General features: G+C 40.7%; 1 protein-coding gene across 5 annotated transcripts in view; it reads right to left on the minus strand.

Annotated features, from left to right (window-relative positions):
* The window catches only part of LOC111866324 (serine/threonine-protein kinase tricorner), a 175680-nt gene that overhangs the window by 7017 nt on the left and 149736 nt on the right, over positions 1 to 18927 (minus strand). For all 5 annotated transcript variants that reach the window (XM_023855164.2, XM_023855161.2, XM_033752202.1 and 2 more), the window contains 4 exons: positions 12287 to 12422; positions 7765 to 8147; positions 6158 to 6275; positions 3058 to 3197 (listed from right to left, as the gene is read on the minus strand). In XM_023855164.2, the coding sequence (XP_023710932.1) occupies positions 3058 to 3197; positions 6158 to 6275; positions 7765 to 8147; positions 12287 to 12411 (766 nt within the window). In that variant the 5' untranslated portion in view covers positions 12412 to 12422. The remainder of the gene's footprint in view (positions 1 to 3057; positions 3198 to 6157; positions 6276 to 7764; positions 8148 to 12286; positions 12423 to 18927) is intronic.

Consider the following 18927-nt stretch of genomic DNA (forward strand, 5'->3'; position numbering starts at 1 on the left):
CCAATGTGAAAACAATGTTGATTTGTTTTTTTTTTGATGTGAATGGCATTGTCCACAAAGAGTTCGTTCCGCCAGGACAAACAGTGAACCAACATTTTTACCTGGATGTGTTACGAAGATTACGAAAGAGTGTGCGACGAAAACGGTCCAAAATGTGGAGAAATGGGAACTGGTTGCTTCACCATGACAATGCTCCAGCCCACACAGCTTTGACGGTCCGACAGTTTTTGACAAGCAACAACATGGTGATTGTGCCTCATCCACCTTACTCACCTGACCTAGCTCCATCGGACTTTTTTTTGTTCCCACGGATGAAGAGAAGTCTGAAAGGAAAGCGATTCCGTGATGTGGATGAAGTCAAAGAAAACACGCTAAAGGCTTTGAACAGTATCCAGCCTCAAGAATTCCAGCACTGTTTTGAGCAGTGGCAAAAGCGTTGGGGCAAGTGCATTAATGCACATGGACAATACTTTGAAGGGGACTAATATACAGTTCAATAAAAATGCAAAAATAAAAAATAACAAAAATAAATTCCGGTTATTTTTGGGTCCCCCCTCGTATGTATGCGTTTATTCTATTTGTGTTGTCCTGTGTTTAGTAGCGGCCTTGCAATGAGGTGATCACCCATCCAAGGAGTCCTACCGTCTGTAAAATGATCATGAAACTGAGAAATCAGCCCTATACTCCAAAGTAGGAGCAAGATGAGAGAAAAAAAATGCTGTTTCTTGTAAATTCTGCTTCTTTGATGCACAAAATGTGAAACTGGTTGCATATTTTTGGAGAAGCCATCAGCGGAATGTAACTCTTCTGGGATAGTTAGCATCAGTAAGCCCTTAAACCCTTTAATATGGAACAGATATAGTGGCTTTTCACATAAAATTTGCACAACAGCATTTTGGGGGATGCTCCATATCTGCAGTCATGTGCTAGTCCCAGGTTCCCATTTCCTGAAAATCAGCTGATCATGGCCTTCCCCAGCCCATCTGGTTCAAAACAAATGTTGCACTGTTTCTGACATGCTGATTAATCTTGCTGAACATACTCCTTTCCAACATTCTGTAGCCAGAGAACTGTCATCTCCTAAACCATACAGGAAATGCATGCCTACCATTTCTGCATATCTGTAATTATTTGTCACTATCACCAGAACAAATGCAATATGACTGTCACATTGAAACATCCACGGAATGTAAACACAGAATGATGACTGCTACTGCACTGACACCTTATACACGGCACTCGGAACTACAGGCAATTACAGCACTACCGCTGATCTACACACTTTACAATTCACTGCTGCAAACATTAGTGTCCCCACTCTATTACAGTCTCCACTATCTATTTCCTGGCAATATATTTTAACACAGTAATTATAAGAGTCTCACTCAGTTACACTTCCAACCATCACTGCACTACAGCACACATAAAGACTTCTCTTCACAGCTGGACTTTCAACTCTTGACTGAACTCTCTCAATTCCTCCATCTTCTGCCGGCTGCCAACTACAGAACTCTCAAATCCAATGCTCTGCAACCACCATTTCTTCTCAACCATCTCTGATTGCTGACTCCAGGGACTCCCTCAATTCTGATTCCAACTGGCCTGTATTCCTCATTATATAGCATCAGGCTGACCCCAAGAGAAACACAATTTCCTAATAATTCCTCTATTTTTATAGGTGTGTGTTTACCTAAGCACTATGCAGAAACAGTAGTTCTTCTATTGTTGTGTGCATATGTGTTTACTGAGCCCGCTGCCTAGCAATGAAGGTCTACTCTAGCTTTGCTAATCCAGCTGTCAGACACCATCTCCCAGTACATTTGTAAACCATCAGAAAAAAGCAAGAAGTAGGCTAGACATGCCATGGTCACTAAACGTCCTAATATTCAAAAGGGCGATGGCTCCAAAATGCATCTGTTTGGAACAAATGTTCATATAGACATTTCTCACTCTGTGGATCATGTCCCACAGTTTGGTGAAACATTTTTCTTTCACTGGGCATGATAGTTTTCAAAATATTGACATACATAATATCTTTAAACAGTAAATTTAGACCAAGTATGCTGGTCACCTAAGATGATAAAGGGTGACAGTAGGTGAGACAGTCAATAAAGCAACATGCATTCTATTATTATAGGAACATAAGACTCTATGAATTTGTACAAGGCTGTTTACAACTTCATCATCTACACACCCCTTATCACATTTGGAGAAAGATTCTACTACATCTGAATTCCCTACTGACATATAAATACTTGCAGTATGTCAAAATTCACTCAGATAACTTTATCATGATGACATAATGATCTTATGTTACTTATCTGATGGTACACTTATGAAGATATTTCAGACAAAGTCTAATATACCATACTCTTACGGTTTCTTTTTCTTCTGATAAAAAGGCACATCTGCTGTGAACTCATGTTGAGATAAAAAATGCCAGAAGGAAACTGCTTCACAGAAAGTAATTCCTACACTGTCCTACACTGATGCTATCATTTGTTGCTTCATACTTATACTAGAAACAAGAGAATTAGAACTGTAAGTGCTGAATATGAATACCAGAAGTTTAAAAAACAGAACAGGTCTTTCCAATAATGACACAATGATCAACTTTCCTATCTGACATGACAAACCTTCCAACAAGTTTCACACTGACATCAAGCATCCACATACTATCAGACATACATTTAACCCTTATAAAAGAAAAATCTCCATCTCTAATATTATAGACTAAGCTTGCTCTGTGCACAACTAAAAATATTTCTGAATTAACTGCAAGCCAAATGACTTAAATACAGGACTAGTTAAAATTTCATGAATAAGAAAACCGGTATTATACAACTCTACTACTGAACTTTCCTACATTCATAGCCTCAACCTGTTTATTACACTACTACTGAATATTTAACTGAAGTAATTGCAAACAATAAATGGTTGATCTTGGCCATTTGGTACCTATCTATGAAACATTATAACAACATTTCAACCAACTTAAAAAGAACAAATTTACTGCTATATTAAATTTACTAAGTTATCTTTGAGTAAAACACTTACTGAAGTCAGAGGGTTTAGCTTGACTGAGATCACGGTAAAAGTCGGTACGATGAGACTTCTTCAGACCAGTGCAGAGGCCAAAATCAGAGAGCTTGATGTGTCCTCGGGCATCCAGGAGCAAGTTGTCTGGCTTAATGTCCCTGCATATATCACAGAAGTCATTCTATTTAACAATACTACATCAGTTAGAGATGTTATTTAGCAAAGAATGAGATATGCAAGGATTATTAGAATGCAATGTCAGACACAAGACATGCAATATTAAAAAAACATGTAAGTAACCTCCCCTTACATTTCTAGCAATACATCAGTAATTCTAACACACAGGATGTCCAGATCAAAGGTCTCCAAAAAAGAATTATAACTCGGAAACTAATTTTCATACATGTATCCAGTTTATTACATTGGAAAGGAAAACTCTGAAAGTTTCTTTTTCATGCCCGGCTTATGCTCATGCGCCAGTTGGTGACCTTCAGTGAGCTCAGTAACAACGTTGATACCACAGAAACAGTTTCAATGTGTGTTGTGTCTAGAATAGTTGCAATCTTTTATGGCTGTCCAGCATCATCTTACAACACAATATGGACATAAACACCCTGCATAGAAAAGCATTCAGTTCTGGGACAACAGGTGGTCTGTTGCATGTAAAATCTCCTGGAAAGACATGGACCTCGGAAGAAAATGTCAATTTAATTAGAGAGGCATTCCAATGAAGTCTGTGCATATCAATTTGCGCTGCTAGCTTACAGTTACAAATTCCACGTTCAACAGTGCACGATGTGCTACACAAGCCTAAGAGTGTAGTGTTGTAGTGTACAATATTCAAGTGATTGATGCACTAAAACCAGGTGACCAAGTAGCTCACACAAACTTCACTGTGGATATGCTAGATCACCCATTTTCCTCCACAAAGTGGGCTTCTCGGACGAGGCAACATTCCACATCTATGGAGCTGTAAACAGGTATAACTGGAGGATTTTTGGCAGTCAAAATCCACATGCCACATGTGAGTTGTATAGGCAGCCCCAAAGTGAACGTGTGGGCCAGCTTAATGTATGACAAGTTGAGTGGACCATTTTTCTTTTTGGAAAAGGTTGTGACCAGGCATTTGTACTTGGCCATACTGGAACTGTATGCGCTGCCCCCATTACCACCTCGAACTATCCTCTAACAAGATGGGGTACCACCACATTTCTGTCACCATGTTAGGAATCGCCTGGACAGAGAGATGGCTGGGAGATGGATCATCAAAGGTGGGCCAATTGCTTTGCCTCCTAGGTTGCCAGATTTAACCCAACTGGATTTTTTCTTGTCAGCTTATCTGAAGAATGCTGTATACCAGGTTAAGATCAAAGACCTTCAACACTAGAACCCCCACATAAAGGACGCTGTGGCTACGGTAACACCAAACGTGCTTCAAGCAACGTGGAAGGTTGAATATCATCTGGTTGTCATGCCAACAAGGGGGCCAACATTCAAATTTACTGAGAAAGTTACATACTTAGGAAAAAAACTCAGATAGTTTCCTTTTATAATGTTGTAAACCAGAAATGTGTATAATAAATGCTCTCTGAGATATAATTATTGGATATCTTTCATCTGAACACCCTGTTTTTATGTCACAAAATTCATAAATGAGAGAGACAATTTTCCCTAAATTACACAATGATATGCAGGGAAACGTTAACAGAAGTTTGCAAGAATATCTGAAAACCCTGTGCAATGTACAGGGTCACTGCAACCTAACTAACTTCGTGGAACTGAGCCCTTCTTGAGAAGCCGCCAGTTGTGCAGCTACTCAAGAACTTCCCAACATTTTTTTGGAACCCAAAGGTTCATTACCATGTTCACAAGAGGATCCACTGGTCCCTATCCTGTGCCAGATAAAATCAGTCCATTCACCCCATCCTGTCCTCCTGTGTATGTGGCACTGAAAACCCTTCCCACTGGTAAAGAGAGTTGTTTACAGCCATAAAAATGTCCAGTGCTATCTGCAGTTTCACTTGCTGCAACTGTCTGACCAATTCTCATAGATGACAATGTGAATGCTGAATGCTACCACAAGCTTCAATATCATTCTCATGAATGGGAATGAACTGAAAAGAAAAATTTTTCTAACACAATGAGACACAGCCACATACAACACATACAGTTTCTTATTTCCAGACATTTTCATTATAGAACCATCTGTTGCCATGCCCAATTTGGTATTAGACAAACACAGCCACAATACTTGCTGGATCTGAATCCCTTTAATGACTTCTTGTGTAGATTAGTGATGGACAATCTACAAGAACAATCCACAAATGAATTAAATAGCTGAAGACAGATATCATAGCTGCTATGGATAGCATTATTCAAGAAACACAGGATGCAGTTATAAAAAATTTCAGTTGACATCAGAAAACGGTAACGAATTCACATATCACAACATTCAAAATGCTTCTACCTGAAAAAAAAAACTCACGCATTCTGAACCACTCATGTTACTGCAACTCACCTAATATAAGGACATTTAGTAAAAAGGTGAGGAAAAGAATAAAGTTGCCCCTGTGTTTAGGTAATTAAGCACTAGGCCATGGAAAAGTATGGGGGAGTGGATGTATAGATCCAAGTTTTTCTTGATTTTGGCACTAGCTGGAGGTGAGTGGTCAGCCTGTCGCCCCAGCCACTATAACCCCGGGGGGAAAGAACACCCAGTACCTTTGGCTAAGAGGCTGGGTGTTACCCAGAGCTGGTCTGGATGACATGGAGAAAATTCTTGACCCTACAAGGTTTCAGACTCCAGCCCCTTGGCTGTCTAGCCCGTAGCCAGTTGCTGTACTAACTGCAATATCCCAGCTCCTCATTTATAACTTTTGTGCTTTTAATTAATGATCCTAGACATTTTACAGGTATCTTGTGTGATTTTTAAACATTCTGCGTTTTTATAGCATAAGCATAAGATGCTACAGCTTTTAGATTCTATATTTATCTCCATTTCACCAAGAGCCTGCAACTAATGTGAATTAACCTGTGTTCTAATTAAGGGCTTCTTTTATCACAGTGCTTACTACTTTCCTAACAATAATTTATATTTACAGAGCATAATTTCAATTACCTGTGGATGAAGCCCAGTTTGTGTATAGAGTCAATGGCCAAGGCTGTTTCTGCTATATAGAACTGAGTACATTCTTCAGAAAGAGTGTCCTTCTTCATCAAGAGTGTCATCATATCGCCTGAAAAAGCAATACTGTATTCATTTCATGTCTACTGTGTCAGTTCTAATTAATATGAAGATGGATTGTATTTTGTCACTAGCAGCAAGGACCTGGCCTTGCCTGGAGTAAGCTGGTGTTCTCCATTTTGACTGAACTCAGCACACTAAGATTGTAATCTTATATGAACATTCCTTCAGTGTCCCATGCAATAATACCAAGCACATCCAATTCCTACAGAAATGCAACTGGTAGTCATGTTATTCAAGACAGCGATAGCTTACTCACAAAAACCTGCATCACAGTTTTACAGTTTTACAGTTTGCAACACATCCCCTAAACACAAAACACATTATCTTTTATTTCTGTTTATCTTTGGTTTTATAAAAATCTTGACAATGTCTTTATTTTCAGTCTGAGATACTGCAACATATTTCTGTTACCTTCAGAACAAAATTCTAATCAGTACTTTTCACCTTCTTCAGAACACCAAATTATAAAATTTATTAATTTACCTATGGAAATCAAAATACTCATGCCATAATCTAGTGTGATTACATTTCATTCCCATGGTTACATACTGTGACAGTCCAAACCTTTTACAACTCTTCATTGGACGCTATTGTCCTCTTTAGCCATTTCAATAGAGTGACTGATTTATTGGGGTGACCGATCATTAGCATGTTATGATTTGCTTTTCGCATCTGCACAGAAAAAACTGCCTTGTTTTGTTACCTGCAGCTTGGGTGAAGGGAATGGGACGAAGCCACCACGAAAGGCAAGTCTGTAGTTTGCCGAAGATGTAAATTTTGTTTTGCTAATAGAGTAGCTGTTATAAAAGTGTCTTCGGAAGGGTGTAATTGGACCCTAAACTAAGAAATAACCGCTTTCACATGTGGGGTTCCGGGTTCAATATCTTTGGATCTCTTTATTCTCAAAGTTCGTTATGTGATTGTCTAGTGCTGATGGTATGATGGATTTGACAGTTAAAATCAGCCAATAGGAAACTATTCTCGTCTGGGAGAAAGGCCGTCGGTTCAAATCCTATACAGGGGATGAAGCGACGCTCCCGCAGGATAGAATTGGCAGAAGGACTTGGCGTTTTGAATTCATCAGAGGCAGATGTCATTGGGCTGCACTCTCCAAGTTTATCTAAATTTATCAGTCTTTATTTGGTTCGATTAATCTTTGATAATAATAAAAAAGGGCACATTACTCCGTACTTGCTAATAAAGTTATAGTGTTTGCTTCTGAAATAAACAATTTGTGGAGAGCAGAAATAGTGTCTTTGATTTCTAGCAGTGGACTAGTTTTAAATGTGCAGTTTCACCGTTGCCTCAGTCATTACCGTGACACGGTCCTGAGAAGTGTCAAGTGGTCTACTGAAGCCGGCAAATAAATACAAAGATAGAAAACTGTAGGTTCAAAGAAAATTGTGTCTTCTATGTAACTTGCTACCTAAAATGGCATTCATGTATAGACGTCCATGACAAGTGCATCAGTAACTTACCTCCTGGAAGGAACTCCATGATGAGATACAGATTGATGGGATCCTGAAAACTGTAGTACATTTTGACTACCCACTGGTGATCAGCTTCTACCAACACATCTCTCTCAGCCCGTACATGGGCCACCTGCTCCTTCTCCAACATGTCAGCTTTCCGAAGAATCTTCATAGCATAGACATGACCTGTGTCTTTCTTCTGCACCAGCCTAACTTCACCAAATGCCCCCCGCCCTATCACTTTCAGTGGCTCAAAGTCCTCAACACCCAATCTTGACCTCTTCAGCCTTAGGAACTCAGTCTCCTTCTGTGCATGTTGCTGCCGCTTCTCCTGCTTCTGAGCCTCTGTCAGGCCCTCATCTTTAAGAGATTCTTCTAACTTTGCCAACCTGAAACAGATAAATATTAATTATCAATACCAACATACTCACAGAACACAAGAATCAGTTTTATTAATATTATAGTCTTTGCAATCTTAAAAAAGCAGCATCAAATATTCAAACCTAAATGACACAAAGAGACAGGTTTGTGTAAACTCAAGTGGATCTAACTGGAACTTCTACAGAGCCATACGTGTATATATAAAAATGTGTGTGTGCATACACACACACACACACACACGAATATGTATAATCAGTAGCACACTCTCAATTATGGTGCCAGCCTACTAGGCTAAAAATCAAGGATCCACAATAGGTATGGGAGATCTACTGTTAGTTCCTCAGAACTCTAGCCATGGTAGAGGGGTCATACCATCTCTCGCAGGGCTGGGGGAGCAGTCTTACTGCATACATCAGCATGGGTACTACCAGTTTGGAATGTAGCGTCTTGGAGTGTGGTCAGGTGTATAGAATGTTGTGTTGCTTGTTAGGTGGTACCAGTCACAGCAATTGTATTATGTGGCTTTCATGTCATTATCATGGCACACCGACAATCATAGTGAGGCCAGGGAAGTAACAGCTAATGTTCTCCACTTGGGAAGTAGCTTTGAACATAACCACAGCAAGCGTACAGCTTCGCACATTCCACAACAGTGTTTACCTATCTGCGCGGCTAAAGTTACGAGGCACTAACTATACACACTTCATGCTTAAATCTGAAAAAGAGTATTATGAGGTTATTAAATATTTGAGATAGTAATGGAGTAATAATTCATGAAATAATAAATCAATATGCAGGTCCAATGATCTAGTATCGAAACCTAATCTGCTTAACTTCTTTAAATCTTCATGTGGAAAATTATAATACAAGCTGTAAGAAAATTACAATTTTCACTAAATTTGGACAATAACAAAATTCTACATGGAGACCTACAGGTATTTCTATGACTTTCAAGCACAACTCTCTAGATATTTATTGGAGGGAGGAATGTTTCATATAAAAGTTGTAACCAAACATGTAACACATTTTATATCCAATACACTTTTCCTGTAGGTTTTGAGCACTTCAAGACAAATCTTTTGGGCCGTGCCACAGCTCATGCGGTTAGTTGCTGGCTTCCCACTGCAGTGGCCCGGGTTCTATCCCGGGTCTGGAAAAGTGGGATTTGTGGTGGACAAAGTGGCGCTGGGGCAGGTTTTCTCCGAGTACTTAGGTTTCCCCTGCCAATCTTCATTCCACCAACTGCTCCACAATCACCCTCACCTATCACAATAGCTGGTACAATACGCCAGAAGTCGCCGCAGTACGAGGGACTTAGCCCCACCCCAATAGCAATAAAAAAAAAAGATAAATCTAAGCAATTATTTTCCCATGATGTCTCAAATTCAAAACAACTGGGCTGACTTGCCAAGATTTTATACGGGAGGTCCTTACACAGATTTCTTAAAGGCCATATCTGTCTCTCTAGTTGGAAGTAACCTTATGGCAGTGGCTATACCTCTGGGCAAATATTTGTAACACCCGAAGTGGCAGAAATAAAACATGAAGTTATGAGCAATTTCAATTGTCTGCTAAGGCCATAAACAGAGGTGTTCATGCACCTCATATACTGCTAATCAAACTTCATAAACAGGAGGCAAATGAGTTCAGCAAACTGCATGCCACTGGGAATTTTGTGTGCTATAATGTGTAGAACAAACAGTTTCCAATCTTGTTCCCATTTTACATCACACAGCTCAAACTCTTTCTCCTAAAACTTTCCATACAGATTAATTAAGGTTTGTGAAAGATGAATGTTATACATTTTTAAAAACTGCATTTTGCAGAATATATACATTTAGACAACTGATTCACATGCTGATAACACTGTGGGGTTAAGTTCTGTAGTATAAGGTGCCAAAATGCAGAGTAGTGTAATTAATAAAAGTACAGTTGAGCATATACTGAAATTTTTTTATGAACCACTTCAGCCATTATATTTTATACTGATAATGAAGCAATAAAAACCATAAAGAATAACATGTGTTAGAAACTCTACTAAAACAACACCAACAGAGACCAGCGCCATCTACAAAAACACACAGTCCATCGGCAATTTATACACAGGAAATAACTCTCTACACTCTCAATTACAGTGAGAATTTTTACTTTGTTGGTCGGTTTCACAGCTCTGTGCTTCAAGCCTGCGAGATGTATACAAATTCTGCTGATGAATCAGCATGTTTGAAGGCCAATAACATTTGGAATGGAGCAGTTACAATCCACAGATCAAAGCTAATGCTGAAAATCTTGTCCATCTGCACGCATATATCTTTCACAATTAATTGTTTTGTTATAAAACAAAGGCACAGCAATCCTTCTTACATTAACAGCACACCAGACACCAACTTTCACTGGATGGAGCAGAACTTCGTGGGTGAGGTGCAGATTCTGTGAACTCCAGTAGCAATTATTTTGCATATCCCTGCAAGTGAAACCATGCTTCAGCAGAAAAGAATGTCAGCTGCGGGTTGATCTCACCTTCAACGACAGACTGTAGAAACCAACTTCAAAAATGAACCCTGCTAGCTGGATCATACGACTGCAAAGCGTGGACCTGTTGTCTTATGAGGGGTACAGGCTTCAGCAACTGTGCTGCTCTTCTTGCACCAGACTCTGATACTGCAGTCTCTTGAGATAAACATTCCAGTGATTTTCTTGGTGTATGTTCTAGTCTGGCCCATACCTCATCGAACCTCTCCTCAGTAAGCACTTGATTATTAAGAAACCCGTTGTTCTAAGTTTATTCACTAAATTGTGAACTGTTTGTCTGCTGGGAACTTCCTCATCGTGAAATTTACTTTGAAGTTTTTGCCGACACTTTCTAGCAGATACATATTTTAAATAGGTGTCATACAGAAATACATGTTGATCTAAAGTACACTGCTCATTAAGTGACAACAAATGGCGGCTAATGGAGCTAATAACTGCTGCCTTTTTTTTTCCCCCCCCCTGTGGCACTACAGCCCCAATTTGGGCCTAGGCCTACCTCCATGAAACTGTCCGTTTCACTTCGGTTTACTAGATCTTACACATTTGGTAGGAATCCTTGGGCGAGTGATCAGCTCGTCGCAAGGCCTCTACCTGTAGACAAACACAGAAAAACGCACACAAACATCCATGCCCTGAGTGGGATTCGAACCCATGATCCCGGCTTCCGAGCGAGCGAAAACAGTGCATGCCTTAGACCACTCGGCTACCGTGACCGGCAATAACTGCTGCCTACTCTTGGCAAATCATAAACAAACTCTCACACATGAACCTCACTGCTCACTGTGAAACATAATGTAGTCAAGTGGTCCACAAGCAATTACCTTCCTTCATTCCAAATGTCATCAGACATCAGGCATGCTAATTTATTGGCAAAATTCGTTATGTGCCTTGAGGAAAGTAGCACACCAGTCACTGTAAACCACAGAGACGTGAACCCGTCAAGAAAGCTAAAAAACAAAAACTCTCTGTACAAAGGGATTTAAATGTAAACATTACTGCTAAAAATTAATGTATGCTAACCAGCCTCCTCTTTAACACTTTCCTGTAAGCCTCTGATGATGTTCCTTTATGTCTGAAACAAGGCATATTTTATGAAACAAATAAGGTTTCTTACTTCAGTTGGTTGAGACACTATGCTACAAAGCCGGAAGATTGCGGGTTCAAGTCCCGATGAGGTCAATGGATTTTTGTCAATTGACCTAATCCATCCGGCCGCACTATGGCCCTGGGGTCGACTCAGCCTCTAACAGAAATCAGTACCAGGAATTAATTAAATAATTTTCCTGGGGAGTAAAGCACGGCCGGCGTGTAGGGCTGACAACCTTGCCGCCATCTGTCTAGATAATGTGGGACCCTCAACATCTCACAACCCTATGGGCCTTCACGGCCTGTTACAGGGATAGCTTTACTTTTTTTTTTACTTTTACATGTTATACTTTACAGTTCTTATTGCTTCTTAGCTGACATAATCTGTTGCAAGATATGTCAGCTGAAACTGAGATTTCAAAAATAATAAAATTACATTATACTAAAAGAATGTTAAAATGAGACAACTATTTCAGTAACAACTGACATCATTTTCTGATATAATCTATGATGAGAGTTGGAAGGATACCTCTGTTTGCGCTCGTAATGCTGTGCGATGAGGTTGCTATAATAATTTTCTAGTGTGACCTTCGCCTTGGTTGCCTTGTCCAGCGTATGGCCGCTGAATCGGATCGTGTTCTCCGTGGCTGTCATCTCCAGGACCCCTGTAACCCAGAACAGAATACTAACCTTCATTCATCTTTTCAACTTAAAGTTCATTACAAGGTTAAAACTAAAAATGTCTGAAAACACAGTAATTATTAAAACTATATTTCACAGTATCCTTTTCATATTCCAGAATGACCCATGTATACACAGGAGGCACATAGTAACTTATTTGGTTGAGGCACTATGCTACAAGCCAGAAGGTCACAGGTTCGATTCCTGATAAGGTCACTGGATTTTTCAATTGACCTAATCTGTCCAGCCACACTATGACCCTGGGGTTGACTCAGCCCCTAACAGGAAGTAGTACCAGGAATCTTCCTGGGGGGTAAAGGGTGGCCGGCATGTAAGGTTGATCTCACCATCGGTGACCCTATTGTTTAGAAAATGTGGGAGTCTCAACATTTTGCAACCCCCCATGGGCCTCCGCGGCCAATTACAGAGATAGAGATACCTTTTCACCTTATCAGTATATACACACATCCTACAGACCACAAATGATGGATTAACATAAACACTGAAGTACAGAGAATACTTCTATGAACACATTCCTTGCCAAGTATCTGTGTCTGTATAAAAAGAAACAATTAAAAACTGATGTTACAATTGGAATTTAAATTAAAAGTTACTTATTCATATCTGAAGCTTCACTTATTTACTTTCAGAACACAGTGTACACAGTTAAACAGCCAGAACACAGATCATCATCGGCAAAAACAGCCCTTTTTAAGCTGTAGCCTTCCTCAGAAGACACTGCCAGACCTGTCTACTCTATCATGAACTATGTCTTCCACTTTTCACTTCTTTGGTTTTTGCAACAGCAGATTTTTTAGTGGAGCAAGAGCCTTGTATCAGACCTCCAACCTGGAGGTCCAGGTCTCTGTATCTGTGTCCTGCAGTGATGGTGGGCCAGGTATACCACTGGGTTCCCTTTTCATCGCCTTCCAAGGCTTGTAGGGCTATGGTGGAGGTATCCTATCTTGCCTCCAGACAGGACACTGGCATGATTACATTTGTGGTTAAATCACCTGGTTACACATACACGATGGTGACTAAAATACCACGGCTGCATGTAGAATTACGACTTGCATGTTCATTCTGTTTGCCTTCCACAGAATTATACTGCTAACATATCTACCTTCCTTTACTGGGTTACAGTGCTGTATTCATTTAAAAAAAAACAACACTGACTGCTTACAAAAGTTAGAAATAATTTATAACCTAACATTACCTTAACTTCCCTTGCTTCATTCTCTTCTGCCTTGTTCACGTTTCTAATGAATACAAAAATCCATCCCACAAAACTATATTTAACATACACTGTAAATTACACAAAGGCCTGAGTTCAATCCTAGGGGAGTTTGTGGAGCATCTGTGGAGGGCCAAGTGGCAAGTTCTCCAAGTACAGTTCTCCCATGCCAGTTACTATCCCACCAATACTCCATACTCATCTACCATCAAAGGCTGATACAACCGCCACATCTGAGGCTGCAGTATCAGATCAGTTTGTTAGATCCACAGAACACAACAGCAGCCAAACTACAACATAACACTAACTGCATACCATAAACAAAGCCAAAACGATGAAGGAACAAGAAATTGTAATACAAGATAAAAGGGCAACCCCACAACAATGAATTCTATAAGGAGTACTAAATACAACACTCGACCACCAATCGGAGGACAAAACATACTAACAATACACATCATTTCACATGCAATAAAAAACCGAACGAGGCATCTGAACCCTCTCCGAACAACAACCATGCAACTATGGGAAACCGCGAACTTCCTATACATTATTTTGTGTAATTTAACCTAGGCAATAGGCATAACCATCTGAAACAGTAAGTTCACACACACATAAATACACCATATATATGGGGTAATTCCTTCTGGAACCCCGACAATAACTTAGAATCACACTACCCTTGGTCTACAGAGTGATTCTAAATTGTTCTCGGTGTTTCCGGAGGGACTTATGAATTACCCTGTATATGATATATACATACACAATTACAGGTATATCTATACACATAATTTAATTCATTTCATTTAATTTAATTTCAATATAATGTATATTATAGTTTTTACTAATGAACAAATAACTGGCCAAACTGACCACATCCAAATGTGAATATATGAACATGGGCCCAAGGACAAAAGAATATGGGCTCTGATTGAATGAACTGATGTTTCTATGTATTGAGCCACCTGATGACGACCCAGTAATCAGGGTCGAAACACACAGTGGAAAATAAAAACACGTCGAATGTTACATAAATGCGCTGATGGTTATCGTGAGCAGTTCTAATCGCTGAATGGAAGGTTTAGTTCCCATAACTGTCAAGCAATTACCGTCCTGTTACGACGTGACTTTGAAACGATGCAGTCAGTGAGATCAGTCTCTTAACGGCACTTTAACAAGGCTCAGTCGATTTCTCGAACATCTGACGATACCAACGTATTTCTCGATGATGAGATCATGCGAGGACTATTCGAAAATAGAATGACAGTTGTGTAAGATTTGAGGTTTTCACGGCGGTGACTATGAAGAATGCCGTCTTCTGGGATTTGGCGCCGTGTAGACATAGTATAAACCGACGTTTCGGAGGAACGTATTGCCTCCATCTTCAGGGTAGAAAAAGAAAAATCCAGGAGCGGGGAACCAACGTGAGAAGGTGGCTGCAGACTTTTTATCGCCTCCATCTTCAAGGTAGGAGAAAAAAATCCGCGAGCGAGGAACCAGCGTGAGGCGGTGGATGGAGGCGATACGTTCCTCCGAAACGCCGGTTTATATTATGTCTACACTGCGCCACATCCCAGAAGACGTCATTCTTCAAAATGAAAGTTGCATTATTATCCTTGAGAAGGAAAGGACAATAATACATGACGCAACATCCGCAATTATCACGGTTTTGAAAACATTGAAGGAAATGTTTTCTATGCTGAATGGTTCTCATTGTATTGCGAAGTGTTTGCGTTTATCATCTTAATTTCGTCCGTGGATTTCTTTTAATGTAAAGAGGCCACGGTCTGAGAGTTCGTTTCGGTCGACAGTTTGTATGTTTCCAGAATGAACATGGCTGCAACCAACATGTGTCACAAACATCAAGACAGACAAAACAAAGGTATGGTTCAAGGGCCTCCGTTTCTTCTCTACAGTCACAGTGGATGAACATCAATGAGAGGTCGTCATTTCAGTTCCTTATGTCTCAAAACTGTTCTCACAGTCGGTCCTGTTATTCTGCCACTTGAGCTCAATCCATGTACCTCGCAGCACCAAGCGAGCTCCCATCACGAAACGGGATTCAGTCTCAGAGGCTCCAAGGAGCAGAATCATTATAAGCAAGTTAACAGTCGGTCAGCTAGTCACGAAATCCGTCTCTTAAGGAATACGAGGTTTCATTACCGTGTTCACAAGACCTCGTCTCTGATCCATAACCCGGGGATTAATCCAGTCTACGTCGGGACACTGTTTCTTTAAGATTCGTTTTAATATTATTCTCCCAACTACGCCCTGACATACCATATGGTCTCCTCCCTCCTGGCTGACGGGCTAAAATTTTGTAAGCACTTCTAGTCTGACAAGCAGGCCTTACGTCCTGTCTCCTGAACCTTGATTTGATTACCTAGTATCTGGTGCATTTACCCAAAGCCTTCTGTAACTTCTCAGCACTTTGTTCTCAGACACCACTAATGTTCTTCGGCACGCGATTTGGTATGTTTTGACGTTCATCTGCTGCTCATGAATGCAAAAAGGTAAAAGAAGGTAAAGGTAAAGCTGTCCCTGTGCTTAGCTAATTAAGCACTACGCCATGAAGGCGTATGGCGGAGTGCATGTATAGATCCATATTTTCTTGACCTCGGCATAAGATGGAGGTGAGTGGTCAGCTTCACGCCACTGCTGCTTTATACCCGGGAAAAGTGCCCCCGGTACCCACTGCACAGGAGGTTGGGTGGACTTAAGAGCCAGTCTGGATGACACGGAGAAATGAATATTCTTACCCCCATCGGATTCGAACTCCGACACCTTGGTCGTCCAGCCCGTAGCCAGTCGCTATACCGACCGCGCTACCCCGGCCTTTGAATGTACTGCTGCGAGGTTGTCTGCACACGAGATATCAAAGTACCCAGCCAGGGAATATTTTGCCTGTGTTTTATTACTCGCCACATCAAAAAACGTTTGAAATAGTCTGATTTTGACGACATGTGATAGAGTAATTTGTTTCTCGACGAACCGCATGATGAGAAATTCAAGTTCGTGCTGAGTTTACCGCAAACCATGGATCAAACCAAATTCGACCGTGACATAAATCAGGCGTTCAGTCGCCGGTCTGCCACCGCAACGACCCGGATTCGATCGCATGTCAGGTCATGTGATGTTTATAATAGAGAAAGTTGCGCTAGGGCGGGTTTTTTCCCCCCGAGTCCATCTGTTTTCCTTGCCAATTTTCATCCCACCAGCTGTTCCGTATTCATTAATCGCCTTATTATCGACACTATGTAGCCTCCGTACCGACTGGCGTCGTTAAATATCCAACTTCATAAATAAATTAGTCTACAACTTTCAGCGTAAATACCTAATACTCGATTTGATGGAATCTCGTTCAGAAGTCGGAGGCGGGAAACACGGACAGACCCACCCATAATGCTGCGTTCATTTTACACATTTCGTGAGAAGAATACTTACAACTGGCTGTGTGTGTTACGTCTTCCTGGAATTATGAAAGGCAGAGTTAATTCTGTGATATCATGACAATAAAAGGCGTGGAGGTAAGGCAATACACTTAACGCTGATACTAACTAGAAGTTTTTTTTTGGACGTGATGACGTTAAAATAGATAGTTTCATGTCACACTTCTTGGAATTATATCAAATGCGCCTTTGTGTTATGTTCGCGCTTCCTGTGATAAGAACAGATGTCTTGATCAGTATTTACCTAAAATGATGTTCACTGCAGCAACAGATTACAAAATGTACCAACACTACCATATTCTTTAAAAATGTTCCCATCTACAGTTCTGGTAGACAGTAGGGTTCCTTTCCTTACTTCTTGGCATGGGAAACTTGGAGGTCCTTTGCAGTTTCCTAAAGTTATGAATTTAACACTGTTTGAGTCTACATCCCTGTAAGGAAACTGAACTCACGGATGGCCCGAAGGACTTCAGCATCTCACTCTGAACTGATATACTGTACGCCTTTCTTCGAACAAACCACCAAATCCTTCCGCTCCTAACAACGAGACAATTTATGTCTACAGACGTGTTTTAATCCATGTGTGAAACTCGTCACATGCCTGCGTGGTAGCCAAGTACGCTACGATGGCTGAAATGGCACTGTAATTAAACATCGCTGCTAAATTCGAAAATAAAAACCTGCAAATTTATAACTCTGGTCGCTTCGATTTTTTTACGGCGGTGACTATGAACGAACTGCCTCCATCTTCAGCATCGAAGAATAATCCAAGCAAGTATCAAACAGCAAGAGGAGTTTGCTTACTGCTTCGCTTGTTATTCGACACCGAAAATGGAACAAGTACGTCCTCCGAAACGTCGGCAAACTTCTATCAGACTACATGGTGCCATATTCCAGAAGACGCCGTTCATCTTGGAGCAGGATTCGCCTTCAGATGCTAAAAGTCAGCAGCTACTCAAGAAATTCCACGCCTTTTACGGACTCCGTATGTCTCGCTCCTGGGCCGGAGTAATCCAGTCAACATCCCGACATTTTATATATTTAAGATTCATTTTATTATTGCTCTCCTATTAACGCCTACATCTTCCACGCGGCCTCTTCTTTTGGGGTTTCTGATTGAAGTTTTATGCATGTGCTATACGTCCTTCCAATCTCATCATCCTTCATTTGATTCCTCTAATAATCCGGCTAATATGTGGTGAAGGGTATAAATTACAAAGTTCCTCACTATACTACTTTCTCTGGCCTTCTGTTCCAAAGAACCGGCTCAAGTCAGCGCACCAGTGGTACACTGCTACAAGCAGGAAGGTCGAGGGTTCGATTCCCAATAAGGTCACTGGGTTCTTAATCGGCCCAATCCTTCCAGCAGCACAAAGGTCCTGGGGTCGACTCAGCATCTAACAGGCAGGAGTACCGTGGACTTTCCTAGGGGTAAGGGGCGGCCGACGCATAAGACTACCTCACCGCCATCTGTGAGCCAGCTGTCTGGAAAATGTGGGAGCCTAGACGTCTCATAATCCTATGGGCCTCAGAAGGCCTGTTAGAGGGATATGTTTCCTACTTAACGTAGTTGTTTATGGTGGAGCTGTTAGATCTCCGGTACCTAAAATCTATATTATGAAGCATGTAATACTGTCCAAGGGCATGCAGTTCACGATCCAAAAGAAACCTGCTCAAATGACCTTCCATTTACAATCCGCGTAAAAATCAAGAATGTAATTTATTCCGAAATCTTTGTAAGTTCTGTCCAGTCCCTATAAACCCATCACCTCGCCCCAGTTCTAGTAAATACAGATATAAGTTTCT

The sequence above is a fragment of the Cryptotermes secundus genome, unplaced genomic scaffold, assembly GCF_002891405.2.
Source record: "Cryptotermes secundus unplaced genomic scaffold, Csec_1.0 scaffold40, whole genome shotgun sequence".
Lineage (NCBI taxonomy): Eukaryota > Metazoa > Arthropoda > Insecta > Blattodea > Kalotermitidae > Cryptotermes > Cryptotermes secundus.